General features: G+C 34.4%; 1 protein-coding gene across 2 annotated transcripts in view; it reads left to right on the plus strand.

The window, feature by feature from the left end:
• VPS54 (VPS54 subunit of GARP complex) overlaps positions 1-18,764 on the plus strand; it is a gene marked incomplete at both ends in the record, with an annotated part of 62,095 nt that overhangs the window by 35,972 nt on the left and 7,359 nt on the right. For both annotated transcript variants that reach the window (XM_084235479.1, XM_084235480.1), the window contains 9 exons: positions 665-846; positions 1,419-1,531; positions 5,443-5,506; positions 7,760-7,865; positions 8,735-8,822; positions 9,339-9,460; positions 9,574-9,654; positions 12,920-13,027; positions 15,285-15,379. In XM_084235479.1, coding sequence (XP_084091605.1) covers positions 665-846; positions 1,419-1,531; positions 5,443-5,506; positions 7,760-7,865; positions 8,735-8,822; positions 9,339-9,460; positions 9,574-9,654; positions 12,920-13,027; positions 15,285-15,379 — 959 coding nt within the window. The remainder of the gene's footprint in view (positions 1-664; positions 847-1,418; positions 1,532-5,442; positions 5,507-7,759; positions 7,866-8,734; positions 8,823-9,338; positions 9,461-9,573; positions 9,655-12,919; positions 13,028-15,284; positions 15,380-18,764) is intronic.

The raw sequence follows: 18,764 nt of genomic DNA on the forward strand, positions 1-18,764 counted from the left end.
ATAATGCCTTAATATTTAATTTGAAATGAATACTGTTTTATATGTGTATATATATGTAAATGTATGTATAACTAGTCAAACAATGTATTAATAAAATTAATGGAACTCAAATATTGTGAAAATTGTATAGTATGACCTGGACTTATTTATTTTTATAATTTTTTAAAATTACTTTTTCTTTTTAAGACTTATTTATGAATACAAAAACTGGGGTATAGGCCAGAGGTGTAGGGGGTGAGAGGATTCATTTGAGACAGAGTGAGGAGCAGAACAGGTGGAAACAGAGGTTTGCTGCGCCATGTGGGTTAGCTCCCTGGCCAGAGATCGAACTCATGCCATACTAGCTGGAGATAGCTTAATAGTGCTGAGACTTAACCCCTTGTACTACCAGAGAGGCCCATGGACTTGGATTTACTTGAGCTAAAACATTATAGAATGGTTAGAATAAAATCTAGACAATCTTACGCTTTTTATGTTTAAATTCTTAGACTGAATTATTGAGCAATTTCATTTTAAATGAATTTTTAAAATGAATTAAGATGATCATATGGCACAATATAAAATAATATAATATTTACATTTCCTCAGCTAAGTTGGTTTTATAAAATATCCATATTTGCTATTAACTCTCTGTCATGATTTTTGTCTCATCTTTAAAATTCAGGATGGTTTTCTTGAGAAGCTAAATTCTACAGAATTCATAACACTTTCTAGAGTAATGGAAACATTCATTTCAGACACTGAACAAATCTGTGGAAGAAAAAGCATGTCATTACTTGGAGCACTTCAGAGTCAAGCTAACAAATTTGTAAATAGGTTTCATGAAGAGAGAAAAACCAAACTCAGGTATCATTATCATCTCCATTCCATTTTTCAAATTTTTTTCCTTTTCTTTATAAAATATAATTATATTTAAAAGAAGAAAACTTAATTCACTAGCCAAAACCGTGACTTTTTTTTTCTTTTAATTAGGCAGATTGTGGAATTAAAATCACATTTCTTAGCTTTTGAAATGGGACAAAAATGTTTATTTTCATGAAAGTGCTTTCCAAGAAGACACTCAATAGATTGGCTTTTCCTTTCCCACCCAAAGTAAATTCTGTTTCACCACTTTTCTTGGTTAGGCTGGGAGATATTAAAAGGGAAAGCTTTTATGAAAGCATTTGTACTGTTCATTACGGTGTTAATCACTGATAAGTCATGGGAACTAATAATAATGGCCATTAACGATTTGAAAACTCAGTGCCTTTTATTGCATGGACTCTCTACTTGCTTTAACCAAGATACATGTAGTCTTTGTGGTTACTAAAAAAACAACTAAAGTCTTATGTGCTCACTCAGCTTTTCCTTTTCTGCCAAGGAAGATGGTGTTGAGGTATTATTAAAGTTTACCCTCCTTTCTTTATACTTCTCAATAGCCTCCTCTTAGACAACGAGCGCTGGAAGCAAGCTGATGTTCCTGCAGAATTCCAGGATCTTGTTGACTCCATATCAGATGGAAAGATTGCTTTACCTGAAAAAAAATCGGGAGGTATGTGTATTTTTTTTAAACAAAATTTCCTCCAATATTTTAAAATTGTTATTACTGTAATATTTCTTTTCCTTTTTGTCCTATTATTGAGGTAACATTGTTTTACCTCATTATTTTTGTATTAGAAGTATAGGATCTCCCTTCACCAGGTGTTGCCAGGCATTATTACCACACCACACCCACTACCAAGACACCTGTACTCCACCATCATAGTCCATCATGCTCCCTCTTCACTTTGCTCTGGTCTCCCCTCCTCCATCTTCTCACTCCCCCAATAATCTTAGTTCTGTAGTCACCTTCCTGGGGCTAGTTCTTAGTTTTACTTTAATCCTATTTTTGGTTTTTCTGTATCCCATATAGAAGTGACAAATATATTTGGTATGTGTCTGTCCCCTTTGACTTATTTCCCTTAGCCTAGTCCCTTCCAGCTCCGTCCATGTTTCTGCAAATGGCAAGAGTTCATCTTTTTTGATAGCTGAGTAGTATTCCACTTTATATATATATACCACATCTTCCTGATCCACTTATCTGTATTTGGGCACTTAGTTTGTTTCCATAGCTTGGCTATTTTGTAAATGGTACTGCAGTGCACATGGGAGTTCATGTTTCCATTTGAATTAGTGTTTATATATTCTTCAAAGAAGATATACAGACAGGCACATGACAAAATGTTTATCATCACTTATTATCAGGGAAAAACATCAAAACTACAATGAGATATCACCTCACATGTGAGAGTCTGGCCCATATCAAAAAGACCAAAAACAAGTGCTGGTGAGGAATTAGAGAAAAAGAAACCTTCTTGTTAGGAATGTAGGCTGGTCCAGCCCCTGTGGAAAACAATATAGAGGTTTCTCAAAGGATTAAAATGGATCTGCTGTATGACCCAGCAATTGCACTCCTCTGTCTCTAAGGGAATAATTTAGATATGTTCTTTTTTTTTTTTAAAGATTTTTTTTTTTTTAATAGAGGCATGTTTTTCTTTATTTATTTGTTTGCTTGTTTGTTTTGTTTATACATGCACTGGGTACAGTCAGAAGTCGGGAGGGTGAGAGAATTCACCAGAGCCAGAGCGAGGGGCAGAGCAGGCAGAGGGACCGCAGTACACTGCTGAGGGGAGCAGCAGGCGGCAGGAGAGGTCTGCGCGCCATGTGGGACCCTCCTCCGGTGGCCGGGGAACAGCCGGGGATTGAACCGGCACCTCAGAGGCCGCGGGCAGCTTCGCAACCCAGCGCTCTACCGCTGCGCCACCGGGGAGGCCCTAGATATGTTCTTAACCACTGTAACATATTGTTTAGACACATGTATCCATTCATTGAGCACTAGTAAGCTTGTACTATGTGTCAGATATTGAGATAGAGATAGTTATAAATCTACTTCGAAAGAGCAAAGTCCATTGGAAAAAATATACATTAGCAATCACAAGTATTGTAGTAGTGATATGGTAGAGAAAACCAAAATATAAAGTAACATAAAAAAAACTATGAAGGAAACTAAGAAGTAAGGGATAGAGAGGTAGGACGAAATGCAGAGGAACATAGAAATAAAAAAATTAATGGAGAGAATTGTCATTAGTATCACATACTGGTTGGGTTCCATCTGAAAGAAATGCAATGTTTAAGGAATTTTTTGTGTACCAATTAGAGTGGAATTGTCATGCAATAATGTAAACTTATGTAGAACTCATCCTGTAATACTGTATATTTGAAATTATGAAGTTCTTGAATGTTTTTGATGCAGGTACCTGCATTTTCAAATTTTGTGTATATGTTGAAAATTTAATATTTTTACATAGAAATATTTTTAAATTATATACTTCATATTTGTAGAAAATGTAATTGTACTGTTAGAGAAAGACTAAGTGATGAACACTAGAGTTTGACATATAGGAGATCATTTGTAATCTTGGTAATTCAGTGGCATGATAGAGTCAGACTAGTTCAGTGATAAGTAACTCAAAAGGTGAGGAAGAGTTAACCTACCTTTAACAAATGTGATGTGAAGAAGTGAGTGATGAAGTGGCAGCTCAATATTTAAGAGAAATTAGATCACTTAATTCACTAAGGGAGTAAGAGGAGAGTTTTAAGGTAGGAGAAGTTGAATTATTTTTATGCTTACTATAACTAGAAAGATTAATTAGAATAAGAGTGAGAAAATGATTGTGGAGCAAGGCTCCGGAATTGAATCCAGAGTTAAACAGAGAGACTATCTCTTCTACCACTATAACAAGAGAGAAGGGTGTAAGAACAGATATAAAATAGATAATTCATATTATTATTATAGATAATTCATATAGAGAGAGGAACTGAAGTAAATGAATTTCTGTTGTCTAGTGACCATTTTTGGTAGATAACAATGTAGATTGGTAGTCAGTTTTTTCGTTGATTGTGTGATATTAGCAAAACAAAAACATTCAAATAGCAAAAGCTGAAAGAAAAATAAATCACTCTAATCATTCTAAATCACAAGTTAAAAATTATAAGACATCACTTACCTACTCTTTCAAGCTATATTTGTGAGGTGCGATGCCAGATGACTAAGACATGTTTTCTCTCCCTGCATAGATCATAGTCTTGCAATATACTGTTGGTAGACGTAACAGTTTTTAATTAAAATGATGAAGTGGTTGAATTTAACCATGTATTTTTCCCTCTAAGTGAACTGTTTATTTTCATTTCCTTTCGGGAGGATAATGACAATAGGAGGTTTCTCTTACAAACCCTATTTCTTCCCTAATTTTTTTTCTTCTCAGGGAGAAGAAAATACATGTATTAGAAGTTCATGTTTTAACATTTGGTAGTTCTTACTAAGTTAAAGGTCTTTGTTTATTATTCATTCATCCACCATTTATTGAGTGACTACCTATTTGAGTAGGCATTGGAGAAACAAAGGTTAATGGATAGCAATTAATATTAATTGATTGTTTTATAGACAGTTTGTTTTATAGACAGTTTTTTCAAAGCACTTTACATTGTTACCTCATTTATAGGTTCATGGCACTTACTTACCATACTTAACATATTTCACAAATATGGAAACAAAGAAATTAAGCAACTTGCCTAATGTTAGATAGCTAGGAAGTCGTAGAGTTGGGATTCAGAGTTAGGTAGTCTGATTTTTAGGGCCTTTTAACTACTATACTGTGCTGCTTCTCTACCATATAGAAAATTAAGAAACAATCCCTGTCCTCAAAAAATTTAATGACCTACATAGTGAATTGTGATTTGAAATTATAAAATACTGAATTTCTTTAAGCAAAGACATTTAATGTAGAACTCAAGGGACTGGAAGCTTAGGGAAGCATGATAATAAAATGATTGGCTGATTAAGGTCAGTAATCTAGCCCACTGTGCTTTTCACAAAATTCGGTATGCAGAATTTTGTTTTATAATGGTAAAAAATATCATATGCTGGAAATAAAGTGACTTCTAGATTTAAATTTTGAATATTAAATGTATGTCTACTTTGATTATAGGTATTAACCTGTGGTCTAATAATTTTAATAAAGAAAAGACAACCAGTTAAAATGCTAGTTCTGCCTTTCCAATTTTTTTAATTACTTACTGATCATCTATTATGTACAAGACATAGAGGATATGCATTTCATCAGCCTTTTTAAAGATAATGCTTCCTGTGTTTAATGGATATAAATTATGAGACTTAAAGAAGTTAATAATTGGCCAGTAATTGGCAAGACTGAAACTCAAATCCAGGTTGCTCTGATTCCAAACCCAGAATACTTTACTCTGTGACAGACTGCTTCCCAAGAAATAGATGTTTGTTTTCAGAAATAAATGATTCTAATTCCCAAACAAGGACTATCTTCTTCAGCTTTTTCCTAGTTTAAATTTTTTCCTCCAGTATTTACTTCATCTTATATCCATGTCTCACTTATTTGCTTTATTCTCTAGCAAAAGAAGAAAGGAAACCAGCTGAAGTTCTCATTGTTGAGGGACAACAGTATGCCGTTGTTGGGTGAGTGACACTTTCATTAATTAGTTGTCAGTTATTTAAAAAGTAATTCTTCTAGTTCTCTTGATGTGAACTGGGAATTTTGTATTAACAATCTAAAAGCCTACTAAGAATTCAAAAGAAATTTCCAGATTCCTTTTTATTTACTGTATGTTGTAGAATTCTGTAGCTATTAGAGAATATACTGGCTTAACAAGAGAGGGATTGGATGATTTTTCTTGTAAAAAAAGAAATCTAGAGGTACACAATCTAAGGTGGTATAGTGGCTCCATAATGTTCCTTTTTTTCCATGGCTTTTTTAGTGTGTAAAATATAGCACAGTAGTTGAAGTTGTGGGCTCTGGAGTCAAAGTACTTGTGACCTTGGGAAAGAAAGTTGCCCTGGGTATCTCATTTCCCTTATCTATAAAACAAAATGTGGAAAATAATACTATTTGTAGAATTATTGCAAAGTAAAGAGGCAATAAATGTAAAGTATCTGCCACAGTTCTAGCACCTAGTAAGAAGCTGATGGTTGTTGCTAGTTTTTTTAATCATTTGTCATTAGGTTTTTTACTTTTACCGATAACTGTATTTCAAATTGAAGTTAACAAAGAAAAACATAAGTTCTAGTATTGTTAGTCTGGTATTACATGCTTTTTACTAAATGGGTAACTAAAATAATGTCGTCGTTATTTAATGGCACTTCATGGTTTAAATATTTTCATATAGACCATCTCATTTGATCTTAATAACCATATTGTGAAGTAGACATTTCAGGATTAATGTGCTTTTCTGTAGTTACAAAAATTGAAGCTTAGAAGGTTAAGTAGTTAATATAAATGACTCAAATGGAGCCAAATTTGGAGTCAAGGTTTAGGTCCCCGTTATCTAGAGCAGAATTCTTTATATTTCTTTGTTTTTTTTGGGTCACTGAATAAGTCTTTTCTGAAATGCCTCTATTGTGGCATTTTATCCTGTATATTAGAATTATTTATTTAATTATCTCTCTCCCTGGTTAGATTCTTGGTTCCTCAAAGGTAGGGATCACATCTTACATTTTGACTTCTCTTGGGATCTAATAAGCACTCAAAAAGTATATCAATTCTTGATATTCAAAATATCAATTCTATGATATTTTTTCTTATTTGTGAAACTCTGAAATACGCACGTTGTAAATTAACAGCTTCTCTGGAGTTCCTTCTCCTCTGGAGTTCTTTTCTTGGAGGGGAAAGTTTATTTCAATTTCTGTATCATCTTATTCCTTTAATTTAATTATTATTTCTAGTTAAGAAATTATAATTTTAACTTTTCTTTTCTGTGCTTAAAGGAACAGTCCCCTCTGGTTTTTCTGGCTTTTGTCTCTTCATGCGGAGACTACTGCCAAAACAATGCCCTGGCCTAAGGGAGAATATTATATCTTCTTAGAGAAGATTATACATGATAGGCAGTGGAATCCTGCCCAATAAAGCAGGCTGTAGGATTGTGTGTGTGGATAGTATTATATGGTCTGTGACATTAAGATGGATTGACGTCTAGACACTATCTTTTCTGAATCACTACTTTCTGGATATCCTTCATACTCATAAAATACTATTTTATATATGTCTTCATTTCTAAGCATCTCGTTGGACTTAGAGATCCTATTAGGGCATGTAAGGGCTCTTTCCCTCTTACTTCAAATTTATTTTATCTCCTAGTAGTATCTCTTTTCAATATCTGATATGTCCTGCTAATGAATTGATGATAACATTCTCATCTCTAGAGAACTTTTTTTTTTTTTTTTTTTTGCTTACCAATAAACAGGAGATAAATTGTTCTTAGAATCCATTGCAGTTTCTCTTTCACCTCACTAAGAAAATCTGGATTTAGGGTTCCTTCATTAATTCAACAGTTATTAATGAAGACCTGTTATATAATAAGATTCACTGGCTAGGCTTTTTGTTAGTGTTTCTGAATTAGCCAAGGGAGGGATACTTTTATATTGAAGAGACTTACTTAATAAGAATGCTACACAGAATAATATGCCCACTGCACAAAAAAATTTAAGGAGGTACTCTTTTCAGTGTCATACAAGTTCTGATCCTGCTATTGCTTGCCCCTGAAATTGAGTGCTTCCTTAATTTTCCACTCTAGGAATCACTTACCTCACCCTAGTCCCTACTTTGCTGCACATGTAGGTAAAATATATAATTTACCAAGTACTGATTTTATATACCAAATCACTTTAATTTTTCTTGTTCCTACTGCCTACTGGGTCATCTTTCTTTTCTTGCAGAACTGTATTGCTGTTAATAAGAATTATTCTTGAATATTGCCAGTGTGTGGATAATATCCCATCTGTTACTACTGACATGCTTACTCGTCTGTCTGATTTATTAAAGGTGTGTATGATTTTACTCTTGTTAGTGGAAAAATAGTTGGAGGAAGTAATTCGCTAGGATGTGACTGATCTTCCAATTCTAAGACATTTCAAGGTTAAATTATCTTTAAGACATTTTGTGACATTTGATTGTGGTTGAATCACAACATGTTATTGGAAGAAGGCTGCCTGCTTCCTTCCCACTATGCATTTAGTGATTCCTCATTACACTCATAGAGTTGTTAATGACATTGGAGACAGGAGATGATTTGTTCGTTAGGTGCTGAACATGACTGAGGCCACTTAGGTCAAAAAACCTGGACTGGTTTCAAATGTGCATGGAAGAATTCACTGAACTTTACAAAATTCATCTCACTAAGGTTAGATGTTTTTCTTAAATCATTCTTTAAGAACCATTGATGTAAAATGAAAATGTGGTGATAATTAATTCAGCCATTTCATATTAACAGATATTTTTAGCTGCTAGTTTAGAGAAAAGGCTTTGTCTTTTCAAATGTCTAGTCAATTCTGTCCAAAAATCGAGTTGTTATATTTTAGTCCAGAAAGGTTTTGTTTACCCTTGTGAAAATAGGATTATCCAGTAAGAATAACTAGAACTGAAGTAGTTTTATGAATGTAAGCTAGATTAATTGCTGAACAACTGATTTTCAGAATTTCTCAAAAATTTTTGTAAATATTTTAAATTACCTTCCCCCTCACCTTTTTTGGTCATTACATAAATAGGTTATAATTGCTTCTAATAGAAAATTCATTTGGTCCTTGAATGAGAGAAAACAGCAATGTTTTTTATAGAACTGTTACCACACTACCAACATATAAAAAACAGTTTTTAATAAATTGTTTAATTTTTTTTTCTCCTTCCTTTGTTAGTACTTCAATTCAAGAAGTTGCCAGTTAGTTCTTGGAGCTGGTGCACTGCAAGTTGTTGGACTAAAAACAATAACTACAAAAAATTTGGGTATGAATTCTTAAATTTAATTCACTTGCTGAGGTGTTACAATGATGTTGCTATACTCATTGTGTTTTTATGGTTCTAAAAGTAACAAACACGGCTTTGTTGGCTTATGTATTACCATATTGGAAAACTAACTTTTGGGGAAATGTAATGAGGATCTTCTACATTAATAAGTATGTTATTTGGAAGTTGCACCACTTTAGAAAATATTAAGATATAATATGTATGAAGTACTTTGGGGCGCAAGCCATCTGAATGTTAGAGGAGAATCAGTTGTTCCATTAGTTTCCTTATGCCAACAGTGCTCATGACTTGAGTCTAACTTGGGGACAGCACATTTATTACATTGTTCTGTACCAAACACTTAAACAAAATGAAAAGTTGCTTTCTGCCACTGTGTTCTTCACTTATGAAATAAACTGGAATCTGTATAAAATTAACTTTTTTTTGATACATAATTGAAGTCAACTAATATCTTTTTTTGTTTCTCCATAATATATCCACTCCCTGGATGTTCAGCTCTTTCTTCACGCTGTTTGCAGTTAATTGTACACTACATTCCTGTGATCCGGGCTCATTTTGAAGCTCGACTGCAGCCTAAGCAATATAATATGCTTAGGCATTTTGATCATATTACTAAGGTATTTTAAAATATTTTTCCTACTGGATTTTCATAAATTTAATTCCTTAATTGTTAAGTCTTCTTTAGATTTGTCTCTGGGATTTTAAAATACAATGTCATTTTTCATTACAGGACTACCATGACCACATAGCTGAAATATCAGCTAAACTTGTAGCGATAATGGATAGCTTATTTGACAAGCTGTTATCTAAGGTAATGATTTATGGAAATTATTAGGGTTTGCTTAAAGGCCTTGTGACTTTTCATCTTATAAAGATAAAAAGTGATGAAAGAGTCATATCTCTTTCAAAGATACCATTCTCTTTCCAAGATAATCATTCACCAATTGTTAGAATATTTTTTAGTTCTTTCCCAAAAAGTGAGCATCTGCTGTTGTAAAGGCCACTTATAATGGCCTAACCCACAATAGTCTAACAAATCAAATTCTTCAGGTTCTAGAAAAACTCAAAAAAATAGTTGCCATTCATCTCTGAAGGGGCCAGGTAGGTAAGGGGAGGGAAGATGATTTCTAGAATTATAGAAACCCTATACAAAAGTAATTTTATAGTGGCTGCATTGACAAATAACACACTTTCTTTAAAACCCTTGAAAGCCTTCTAGAGGCAGAATTGAAAGAACAAAGATCAAAATAGAAAAGTAAATAAATCATTTCTGATAGTGTATTATTACTTACTTTCCAGACTAACAAGGCACTTTGAGATGCTCTGTTATTTCCTTCATAGATACACAATTTTTTTTTTTAAAGATTTTTATTTATTTATACAAGCGCTGGGTACAGTCAGAAGCTCTGGAGGGTGAGAGAATTCACCAGAGCCAGAGTGGGGAGCAGAGCAGGCAGAAGGACCGAAATACACTGCTGAGGGGAGCAGTGGGCGGCAGGAGAGGTCTGCGCGCCATGTGGGACCCTCCTCCGGTGGCCGGGGAACAACCGGGGATCGAACCGGCACTGCAGAGGCTGCGGGCAGCTTTGCAACCCAGTGCTCAACCACTGCGCCACCGGGGAGGCCCTAGATACACAATTTTTACATTAATTTCTTATTTGCTTCTCATTCCCAATCAGTCATTAAAAGGAGTAATATTTCCCAAAGAATTCTCAATTACATTGAGAAGATATCTTCCAAAAGATTTCATTTATCTAGCCCAGTCACTTTTGCTCTATCTCACTCTTTTCCTTTCCCTAGGTTCTTCAACACAGATCTCAGGGAGAAAACAGAAATTTCATAACTTGAAAGTCTGAAGGTTTACTTAGTTCATACTTTTTTGACCAAGAATATGCTTAGAGTAATCCTACAAAGCAAGTCACTTTGATAGGCTTTTTCTCCTACTTGGATCCATCAGATTCTGATAGCAGGAGACAAATCATGGAAAAAAACAGATAAGATGGTGTCATTTCACACACATAGACATTTAATTTGGGGAAAGAAGAATAACACAGTAATATAATGAGTCTAAGAAGCTAATAAGTAAGGGTACATTGCTTGGGTAGAGTGATCATTAACATCTAATTTTATTACTGGCTGGATCAGTGTCCCAGCCACCATTCATTCACTCATTCAATTAAATTGTGTTAGGTAACAGCTATATATAAGGGTAAATAAGTCTTTATTCTCAAATACTAATTGTTTAATAGGAAAACTATGTTGATAACTGTAACAGAGGTAGAATATATAAAGTGTCGTGAGAACTGAATTGATTCAGTGCTGTTGTAATTTTTAATACTTTGAAAGCAGTGGCTGCCATCTGGAGAACAAGATTTAGAAAAACTATGGATGAGGCATGTATATATAAGTTCTATATTTTTAGAAGATTTATTTATGCATAGAAGAAGTGGGGTGTAGGCCAGAGGTGCAGGGAGTGAGAGGATTCACCAGAGACAGAGTGGGAAGCAGAACAGGTGCATCTACTGAAATACACTGCTAAGAGGAGCAGCAGGTGAGACAGGAGAGGTCTGCTGCACCATATGTGGGTTAGCTCCCTGGCCGGGGATCAAACTCAGGGTACTGTGGTGATAATGTGATAGCACTGAGATTTGCCCCTATTTTACTTTTAAAGAGAGTTAAGATTAAAGTAAATGAAGTTGAGGTGAGGAGATATTCTGAAGGAACAGCATAAACATATGTTGATATGGAGTCATAAAAATAAAGTTTTATATTAGAGTTCTGGAGTAGACCTAAGTTCAAATTCCATGTTTTTCCCATGTTAGCCTTTGCAGGACCTTAAGTAAATTATTAATCTCCTTAAATCTTCGTTTCTATTTCTAAATAGAGATGATAATAATAGAGCCTCATAAGGTTGTAGTGAGGATAAAGAGATAATATTTGGAGTATTTTTTTTTTTAATCATGTGTCTGAGTATATAGCAAGTTCCAGTAAATATTGACTACTAATGCTTTTGCTGCTGTTAATATTAACAAAAGTAATTCCTTTTACCTAATGTATTAGGGTAGATGAATCAGGAGTAAGAAACATAGTAGTGGAGAGCTCTGACTGCCAGTAGAAAACTAAGCAGTGTAAGTTAGGCTTCTAGAGGTATGAGTTATATTCAGTAAAATTCACCCTTTCTAAGTTTGATGACTTTAACAGATGTACAGTAGAACTACTGTAGCCAGGACATAGACCAAGTTACATCATTGTTAAACTTTCTCTTGGGCACATCACCAGTCAGTCCTCTCCTTTTGGCCCCTGACAACCACTGATCTGACTTTCATCCACATAGTTTGCAGTTTCCAGAATGTCTACAAATGGGATTATACAGAATATACACTGTTGTGCTAGATTCCTTTTATTTGCATAATGCTGTTGGGATTCATGGATGATATAGCATGTGTTAGTGGTTTGTCCCGTTTTACTAGAGTGTTGCCCCTTGTATGGATATATCATGTTTATAGTTGATAGACCTTTGGGTTGTCTATGAAATAATGGGCTTATATGAATAATCTTGATAAACATCCATGTGTACATCTTTGTGGGTATGTGTTTTCATTTCTTTTGTGTAAATGCCTTGGAATGTGGTTGATTGATGGTTGTATAGAAATGTAAAAATTATTGATAACTTTATAAAAAACTGCCAGGTTATTTTCTAAAGCGACTATACCATTTTTTCTTCCTATTTGTGATATATAAGAACTCTAGGTGATATTTAAGAATTCAGGTACCCCAGCACTTTCTATTGTCTGTCTGTTTTTGAATGTTAGTCTAGTAGATCTGTGTAAAGTGATCTCTCATTGTGGCTTTAATTTACATAATGATAAATGTGCATCCTCCATGTGTTAGTTTGCCATTTCTTAAAATCAAGTAATATGAATCATTCGGTGTTTAACTTTCTCAGTGATCCTCTTCCTCCAGTGGTAGCTAACCTCTGCTTTGGTCAGTGTAGGATACTGAACTTAGCTGAATGGTGGGAACAGTATTGCAATCCAGAGGACATGAACATAATTCTCATTATTTTTCCCTGCTAGTATGAAGTGAAAGCTCCCGTTCCTTCTGCCTGTTTCAGGAATATTTGTAAGCAAATGGCAAAAATGCATGAAGCTATATTTGATCTCCTTCCAGAAGAACAAACACAAGTGAGTAGTAATTCCTAATTCCTAAATCATTTTGAAAATATATGCCGTATAATATCATGCAGAATTGGAGTGTTTTTACATACTTTTGGCACAGTCATATTCCAATATGACTGTGTTGTATTTTCAGGTTGTTGTATTGACTAATGGAACATAAATAAAAATTTCTGATTTCAAAGTGCTCTTGCTCTGACAAGCCAGAACAATAACTTTGCTAAATGGTCAGTATTTCTAAAGGGTAGATTTTGTATTTGTCCTTTGAATATTAGAGATCCTAGGTTCTGCTTACAACATTCACTATATTACTTGTTTAAAGATCAGAGTTGGCATTTATCAGTGCATAATAAAATGTTAGCCACTGTGATTATAATCCAAATTGAATTTAGGAGAAACTCATTTTGATTTAATAGTTTGACACATAAAGTAACTCAAGCAATATGCCTTGTAGGTAATATTTGTTAGATCATCAGTCATCTGTAGAGACCACTGACCAGGAAAAATAACAAAATGGTAGTCTCTGTCACATGTCACCTCCTTCTTACTTATGAAGTTATCCATTCTCTGTCCCTCTTACTTCCTCTAGAAAAGTAATGCAGTTCTTTTTGTTTATCAGTTACAATCCTATCCCCAACGTCCCTCTCGTCCCTCTTCTGACACTTTAAAAGTTCCAGTATTCCCAGATGGTCGCACTCATAGCAGGAATTTAGAAAACCTAAATAAGGGACCAGGAAAAAGACTAATTGCAATAAAGTAAAAATCAAAATCAACAAGCAGCTATAGACCAGAGACACACTACAGTGGGGGGCAGGGGGAGGAGAAGAGGGATTAGGGTCAGAAAAAGGGGGTGGGAATTGTATGGGGAATATAACCAAAATGAAAATGCATACATTATGCAAAAATGAAAAATGATGTAAGAATTATATAAAATAAAATAATTCTTAAAAAAAGTTGCAAAAAAATGAATGATGTAAAAAATATATAAATAAAAAGAAAATTAAAAAAAAAAAGTTCCAGTATTCCCTTTTTTCCCTAGTCCTTACCTAACTTAGCTTGTTTCCTCTGTACCAGGTGATCTCATTCAAGCCTAGTCGTAGAATGATACAATGTTATCATACAAACCTAGTTGTATAGCTAATGAACTTAATTTTCACTGGAATTTTTGCTGTTTAGATAAGGTTGTTATTTCAGTTTTTCATCAAGTGGTTGAATGCATGAAAATGATATTTGGGAGAAGGTGTCTTTCTTAGTGTCTCTTGCCTGCACTTGTTCCTGCTGGTTTCCTTCACCATGCTACCTCAGACTTCTATCCCTTACTAACTATTACCATTTTTCTTCATGTTTTCCATAGGTTTTCATTAATCATAAGCACCCTTATAATTAAGTATCATCCAGCTCCTTGAGAGTTCTGTGAAGACTGAGGGGAACCATGAAATATGGAGCACCCACTAGGGTTTCTTACTTTTTATTTCTTTCTAACCAACCATTTTTTGTAAGATTCCCCCCACCTTTGATAGTCTCACCTTCTGGATTTGCTTTCTGAGTTCTAATCCTAGGGTAAGACTAACCCGCTTAGGGAGCTGGGCATACAGGTATTTTATGTGTTTATTTGCATCATCATTTAAGGGAAATTCACACTAAAACTGGACAAAGGTTAAAAGTTTGATATCAGTAGTGCCACTTGAAAATACCAGTAATTCTACAAAACTTTTCCACAGATGATCTTATAATTTTTCCCATAGAAAATATATTTTTCTACAAAATTGTTTCCATAATTTTTAGATGTTGCCCAAAGTAGTATTGGACCACTGCATGAAAATCTGCATGCAGGAACAAATTAAGGTAATTTTACCAGTTTAAAAGAATGAAGGTATCTTTATCTTCATTATAACTTTTTGTTTTCTTTGTCAAGTTCCTAGTTAATATATATCAGAATTCTCCATTTCTTTTCATTCTTTTTACCTGTCATGGTTGATCCCACTTTCATATTCTAGAGAACTTCTTCCAAGGTACAGAATGACAGTACTAAGTCGTATCACTACACAAGTATCACTGAGAGAACAGGAAAAGACAGCTTTATCTAACTACAGAAAAAAAACCTATACTGAAATAATACTTTCTGAGGAGCATTTTTCAAATGTATGCCAAACAAAATTTTCTAAGGATATTTTCTCTTTCTAACACTGATCTGATATTGATAACACAGATTCTTATATCTTCTATTTAGTAGAGTGTCAAAAATATAATTTTATTTCTTTTCCAGGTGTTATTTTTAAGAATTAATGCAAGTTATAAACTCCACTTGAAAAAACAGTTATCTCATTTAAATGTGATAAATGATGGAGGACCTCAAAATGGGTATGTTTTTGCCATGGTTTTGCCACATACTCCCATATTAAATTGATTTTATTCTTTATACTGATTTTATTCTTTATACTATCTTTTTCCATGATGGAGCACAAGTATGGTAAAATCAGCAAATTTTGCCTTTCCTTCCCTCTATGGAGATCTTTTTAATCTGCCTACCTATATTCTATCTATGTTAAGGTGTTTTATAAGTGATCAATTACTTAACTGATATAGAGCCACCTTGAGGCAGTGTTAGTGGGACCTCCTTAGCTTCCCCAGTATTCTTCCTTTATGCACACAGGACTCAGTGTCCTACTTTGTAGTTGTGTGACCATGTGAAAGTCACATAAACTCTATCTCATTTGTAAAATGAGAAATAAGATCTGCCTTAAATTCCTTCAAAGGATTGCAAAAAATAATGTATATGTATATATTTTATTGTAAGCTTTTGGACAAATTGTGTTATTGGTGAAATAGTATAGTATAGTATATGGGAGAACGTAGGATTTACAATCAGAAAATTTGGGTTAAGTTCTGCTACTTACTAGTTGTATAACTATGGGCAAATCACCTTAGTATTTCCTGGGTATGTTATCTATTGCATGGATTTTTAGGGACAAAATATTTTATTCCCTGTTAAAGGAGTTTCAGGCTTAAATTTCAAACTTACATGAACAAACTGAAAATTATTTTGAAGTCAGAAATTGACCTCACTGTAAAAAAAAAAAAAGATTTTGCAAAAAGCAGTTTAGAAAACTTGGGACTGCTGTGTCTGTGACCAGGCTATATCTGGCAGTAATCTGATTCTTTCCCTTTATTATTATCTGGAGGTTATTTCTTTTTTAGAATTGTTATTTTTCAAAAATTTCAAAACATTCAAGTATAGTAGAGTGAATATCAAATTCTTCCCAGAGACTGTTCAAAAAAACTAATATTTTTTAAGCCTCACTTAAATCATACCTTCTGCTTTTATTCTCATAACTAAATCTAGGTTGGTGGTTTGACTTTTTTTTTCCAGATTAATAGTTCTAAACCATTCACTTATTATCTATTATTTTGTTAATATAGCTGTTGGGGGTCAGTACAACCTTAGAAATTTTCACTCACGTACTTGGAGACACTAATTCTGTGCAAATCAATTTATGTTTTTGAGTGATACTTTAAAAGATACAATTCCTTGCAAATTAAACTCTAGACTTAAGTGAGACATACTGACAAACTGTTTATAAGGAAATTTTGTTCCTGAAATGGTTCTAAAAATGTATCTTTTTTTTTTTTTTGAGATGAAAATCCTGTAACATAAAAATTTTTTTTTTTTCATGAAATTTTATTTTAATATAATTCTGTGACAGATAAATGCCTTCTATTGTTTTGGATCCTTTGTTTTTGAGATGTAGGATATTCCCTATAATGTCAGTCATTTGGCAAAGCTTTTGAACATGAGTGTGTGTATGTGTGCATTTGCTCAATTCCCACATGTCAGGCACCATGCAAGGCTGAGGACAAAGATGAGAAAGTCTCGTTGAGACGTGCACAGGGTGGTGGGTGAGAATGTTCAGGACCGAGACAATGTAAGAAACTGGCATTTGGGCTTTATAGGAGCGTGAAGAGAGTGGCCCAAGCCAGTCTTAGGTGGGGCGAGTGAGCCACAGAAGATTCTAGAAGTGACACTAGAGCAGAGTCTTCCAGGAAGGAAAGGAGCACAGGAAGTAGGGTGTAGGGGACAAACCAGAAGGAATGTTCAGCCTAGGCAGCAAGTAGGAGGAGGAAAGGCTGGAAAGACAGGAGCCTTATCATGGTGTCCTGGCTGGGGGGTTAGAATACTGTTCTCCAAAGTTTATTTTTTTATTTTATTATATTTTTTTTCCATTTTTTAAAATTTTAACATTTATCATTTTTTACATTTTTTAGACAATATTTGCTTCCCCCCACCCCCTCAGATTGAGTCCCCATAGAATCTCCTTCCCCAAGGTACCCAAACACCATCACCTCAGTTCCCTATGCTCCGCCCTCTCACTCCTCTCCCTCCTCCTCCCCTGCAGTATGTCTCTGGTTTATAATTGTCTGTTTTTGCTTTGTTGTGTTTTGTACTGTTACTATTTTTTTTACATTGATGTTTTATTTGGTTCCCCTATATTCCTGTTACAAGTGAAACCATCTGGTATTTTTCTTTTTCCTTCTGGCTTATTTCACTGAGCATAATTCCTTCTAGTTCCATCCATGTTGCTGCAAATGACATGAGTTTATCTTTTTTGATTGCTGAATAATATTCCATTGTGTATATATACCACATCTTCTTGATCCAGTCATCTATTTTTGGGCATTTGGGTTGTTTCCAGGTTTTACCTATTGTAAATACTGCTGCAATAAACATAGGTGTACAGGTACTCTTTTGAATCACTGTTTTTGTGTCCTTTGGGTAGATCCCTAGGAGTGGCATTGCCAGATCGTATGGTAGCTCCATTTTTAGTAGACTGAGGAACCTCCAGACAGCTTTCCACAGTGGTTGGACCAGTTTGCACTCCCACCAGCAATGTAGGAAAGTTCCTTTTTCACCGCAGTCTCGCCAACATTTGTTGTTGCTAGTTTTTTTAATATGTGCCATTCTTAATGGTGTAAGGTGGTATCTCAGTGTGGTTTTGATTTGCGTTTCTCTGACTATAAGGGATGTTGAACATTTTTTCATATGCCTGTTGGCCATTTGCATTTCCTCTTTGGAGAAATGTCTTTTGAGTTCTTCTGCCCATTTCTTGACTGGATTGTTTATTTTGTTTTTGTTGAGCCGTGTGAGTTCTTTGTATATCATTGTGATCAGTTCCTTATCAGTTGGATGGAGTTTAAAGATTTTTTCCCAATCAGTAGGGTGTCTCTCAGTTTTGGTTAATGTCTTTTTTGCTGTGCAGAAGCTTTTCAGTTTGATGTAATCCCAGGTGTTTATCTTTGTCTTCACTATCACTGCTTTGGGTGATGAGTCTTTAAAGATGTTTTTGAGATGTATGTCTTGTAGTGTTTTACCTATATTTTCTTCTATATATTTTATGGTTTCAGGTCTTATGTCCAGTTCTTTTATCCATTTTGAGTTGATTTTTGTGCACAGTGAGAGGTAGTGGTCTAGTTTCATTTTTTTGCATGTGGAGGTCCAGTTTTCCCAGCACCATTTATTGAACAAACTGTCCGTGTTCCAGTGCATGTTCTTTGCTCCTTTATCAGAGATTAGTTGTTCATATAAGTGTGGCTTTATTTCTGGGCGCTCTATTCAATTCCATTGGTCTGTGTGTTCTGGTTTTGTTCCAATACCAAACTGTTTTAATTATTATGACTTTGTAGTATAGATTGAAGTTTGGAAGTGTGATACATCCTTTCTCCTTTGTTTTCATCAATAGGGCTTTGGCTA

Source organism: Talpa europaea, assembly GCF_964194135.1.
Source record: "Talpa europaea genome assembly, chromosome: 6".
NCBI classification, from domain to species: Eukaryota; Metazoa; Chordata; class Mammalia; order Eulipotyphla; family Talpidae; genus Talpa; species Talpa europaea.